General features: G+C 40.5%; 1 protein-coding gene across 1 annotated transcript; it reads right to left on the bottom strand.

Annotated features, from left to right (window-relative positions):
• Positions 1–914: 914 nt before the first annotated feature.
• LOC145248784 (protein CFDP2-like) lies at positions 915–1,622 on the bottom strand. The gene has a single exon (XM_080110418.1). The coding sequence runs from the start codon at positions 1,620–1,622 to the stop codon at positions 915–917; it is 708 nt and encodes a 235-aa protein (XP_079966544.1).
• Positions 1,623–3,299: the final 1,677 nt, after the last annotated feature.

Raw genomic sequence — 3,299 nt, 5'->3', positions numbered from 1 at the left:
TTGTTTTTGTATAAGGCAATGATGACCGAGTCGTGGAGGTCCCGTGGGAGTTTTTCTTTCTCCCAACAACAGGCAAGGAGTTCATGGAGCTTGAAGTGCAGTTCGGGACCTCCATATTTCCAGATCTCTGGAGGGATCCCATCAATTCCTGGGGCCTTGCCGCACCTCAAATGTCTAATGGCCTCAGTGAGTTCCTTCATGGAAGAAGGCTCATCCAATCCCATTTTAGTTGGCAACTGAGGAATACGGAGTATTGCTGAGTCACGAATGGTACGGTCGACTCCGAACAGGGTCTGAAAATACTCTGACCAACGACTCAGGATGGATGTTACGTCCGTGAGGAGTACCTGCCCGTCTGCACTGCGCAGAGGACTCTGGACACGGTGTGCGGGGCCATACACTGACTTGAGGGCTTCATAGAAGCCCTTATAGTCACCAGTGTCTACGCACTGTTGAGTTTTTATTGCGAGGTTGGACCACGACTCGTTTTGTATACCTCTGAGCTTTTGCTGGAGGATGCTGCAGCTATGACAGAAGGCTGCTCTCCTCAATGGACAGGATGGTCGAGCCAGCTGGGCCCGATGGGCCGCTCTCTTTTCCGCTAATAGGTTATTTATTTCAATGTTGTTCTCATCAAACCAGTCCCGGTTCTTTTTGGTAGAGAATCCAAGGACCTCTTCAGATGACTGCAAGATGGCTGTTTTCAGTTGATCCCAGAGTAGTTCAGGTGAGGGGTCTATTTGGCTACTGTCGTTTTCAAATTTATTTTGCAAGCTTGCTTGGAAGACGGCTTTTACCTCGTCTGATTGTAGCCTGCTATGGTTGTACTTTTTTCTGGGTAGTCCTCCCTTCCTTGTTATCGGTTTAGGGCGTATTCGGATTCTGCAACGCACTAGGCGGTGATCAGTATGGCATTATGCGCTGGGCATCACTCGGGTATGTAAGACGTCTCTGAGATCTCTTTGGTGAACTAGAATATAGTCTATGAGGTGCCAATGCCTGGACCGAGGATGCATCCAGGTTGTCTTTAACTTGTCCTTTTGCTGGGAGATAGTGTTGGTAATGGCAAGTTGCAGCTCCATGCAAATCTCCAGCAGTAAGCGCCCATTGTCGTTGCAGTTTCCGACGCCATGCCTGCCAAACACACCCCTCCATGCATCTGCGTCTTGGCTCACTCTGGCGTTGAAGTCGCCAAGGATAAGCATCTTGTCCGCTGGAGGAGTGCGCCGCAGGACATGGCGGAGCTCTGAGTAGAATATGTCCTTTTCTTCAGATTTAGCTTGAAGAGTTGGGGCATACACACTGAGAATCGTGGCATATTCCTTGTTCTTTAGTGGGAGGTGCAAGGACATAATGCGGTCAGAATGACCAGTTCGCAGGCTTTCTAGTGTGGAAGCGATGAATGTTTTGATCATGAAGCCAACGCCTGAGTGATTCCCCTCTGTTGCAGGCCTCCCTGACCAGAAGAGTGTGTATCCAGCGCCGTGTTTCTGAAGGCTGCCTTCCCCCGAAAAGCGAACCTCGCTAAGGGCAGCAGCGATATCTATATCCAGTCTGGACAGTTCAAGTGCAATCAGGGAAGAGCGGCGCTCTGGCCTGTTGCTGTCGTCTTTGTCATGCATAGTTCTGATATTACACGTTAACAGATAAGTAATAACATTGTTTTATTCAAGTATTATTGTTTCAGTAATACTTGAATAAAATAATTCAATAATATTATAACAGCCGAGTAAAAACAACATTAACACGTGAAACAAGAGAGAGAGAGAGAGAGAGAGAGAGAGAGAGAGAGAGAGAGAGAGAGAGAGAGAGAGAGAGAGAGAGAGAGAGAGAGAGCTAACGTTACAATCTAGGCGAAAAGGAATACCGAATGATATGTCCGCAGGGTCTAATGTGAGTAGATTTATTTTTTATGTGTACATGTATATATATATATATATATATATATATATATATATATATATATATATATATATATATATAATTATTATTATTAATGTTACGTATATATGTATATATATATATATATATATATATATATATATATATATATATACCTTTAGTTATATACGTATATATATACATATATATATAGTACTTTTATTATTGCGGTTGTTGTTATTATTATTGTTTATTATTGTTACTAATATTATCATTATCTTCTTCGATATGTGCACATCCCAACAAATATGTCAGACGTAGCCTTTGAACATTGAACGACATGCACAAAGCCGTTGCTCGTAACAAGAGCCGTTTAATTATCAAACGTCTTTTCTTTTAACTGTATTGAACAGATAATTGGGCCTCACATCAGTGAGAGGGGGCCGATACGCAAACAAGCCGTAGAGAGGAAGGCCCCGAAATGGTGCGTATTCTCTCCTGATGACCCAATATTTTCTATAAGACGAAATACCCACCAAACATGACTACATAAAGTTTTAACAGATATGCTATGAAATACCCCCCAAAAAGCACCATCCTATAAAACATAGACGAGGAAAGCCCTAGAAAGACGCTTTATCTCTCTCTTGAGATTAACTTTATCCGAAAAGAAAACAGCTAATAAACATCAGTATATACAAGCCTATAAGGTAAGCTGTTTCTCTCAAATACAACATCTTCTGTTGTTCGCTTGCTTCATAACTAGTTTCTACTACTGTTTCGGTAGTAATTTTTATCCTGTGTCTGTCATTCATCCAATGTTAATAGTTGTTTATAATCACACGTTGTTTTTAGTGCATATAAACTAATAATAATATTTTTTGCAGTTGAATTTTCTTTGTATAATACATGTTTGTAGAAAAATCTATTACTTTAATATTATTTTTATTGCTATCATAATTATTATTGTCATAATTTTTAGAAATATTATTATTATTATTATTTCATATATTTTACTTTTAATAACATTTAAATAAAACTGTAATTTGCTAAGAACTTTGCGGCAAATTCTATGTTGTGCGACGAAGGGCATCAACTCCCAATATTCCTTCCTATAATAGACAACAGGCTATGCAACATACAAATATCTGTGTGTGAGGTCGCCAAGCTAATCAAGAACCTTGACTCCAGTAAAGCAACTGTACCTGACAGTATTCCAATTATAGTGTAAAAAAATTACAACCAGAACTTGCCCCCATACTTACGAAACTGTTTAAGTGTTGCCTTAAGGAGAAGTGTTTTCCAACACCCTGGAAAACCTCATCAGTATGCCCTGTATTTAAGAATTCATGTGATAAGTCATCTCGCTCTCAGTACAGACCAATAACTCTCCTGTGTGTCATGAGTAAGTTGCTGGA

Source organism: Euprymna scolopes, chromosome 27, assembly GCF_053919585.1.
Source record: "Euprymna scolopes isolate OS-2025 chromosome 27, ASM5391958v1, whole genome shotgun sequence".
NCBI lineage: Eukaryota > Metazoa > Mollusca > Cephalopoda > Sepiida > Sepiolidae > Euprymna > Euprymna scolopes.
Note: the sequence above shows the minus strand (reverse complement) of the source record. Positions and strands in the feature narration are given on the sequence as shown.

Excerpts from the sequence above, each read along its gene's own strand:
- LOC145248784 (XM_080110418.1), bottom strand. The coding sequence starts at position 1,622 with ATGCATGACAAAGACGACAGCAACAGGCCAGAGCGCCGCTCTTCCCTG.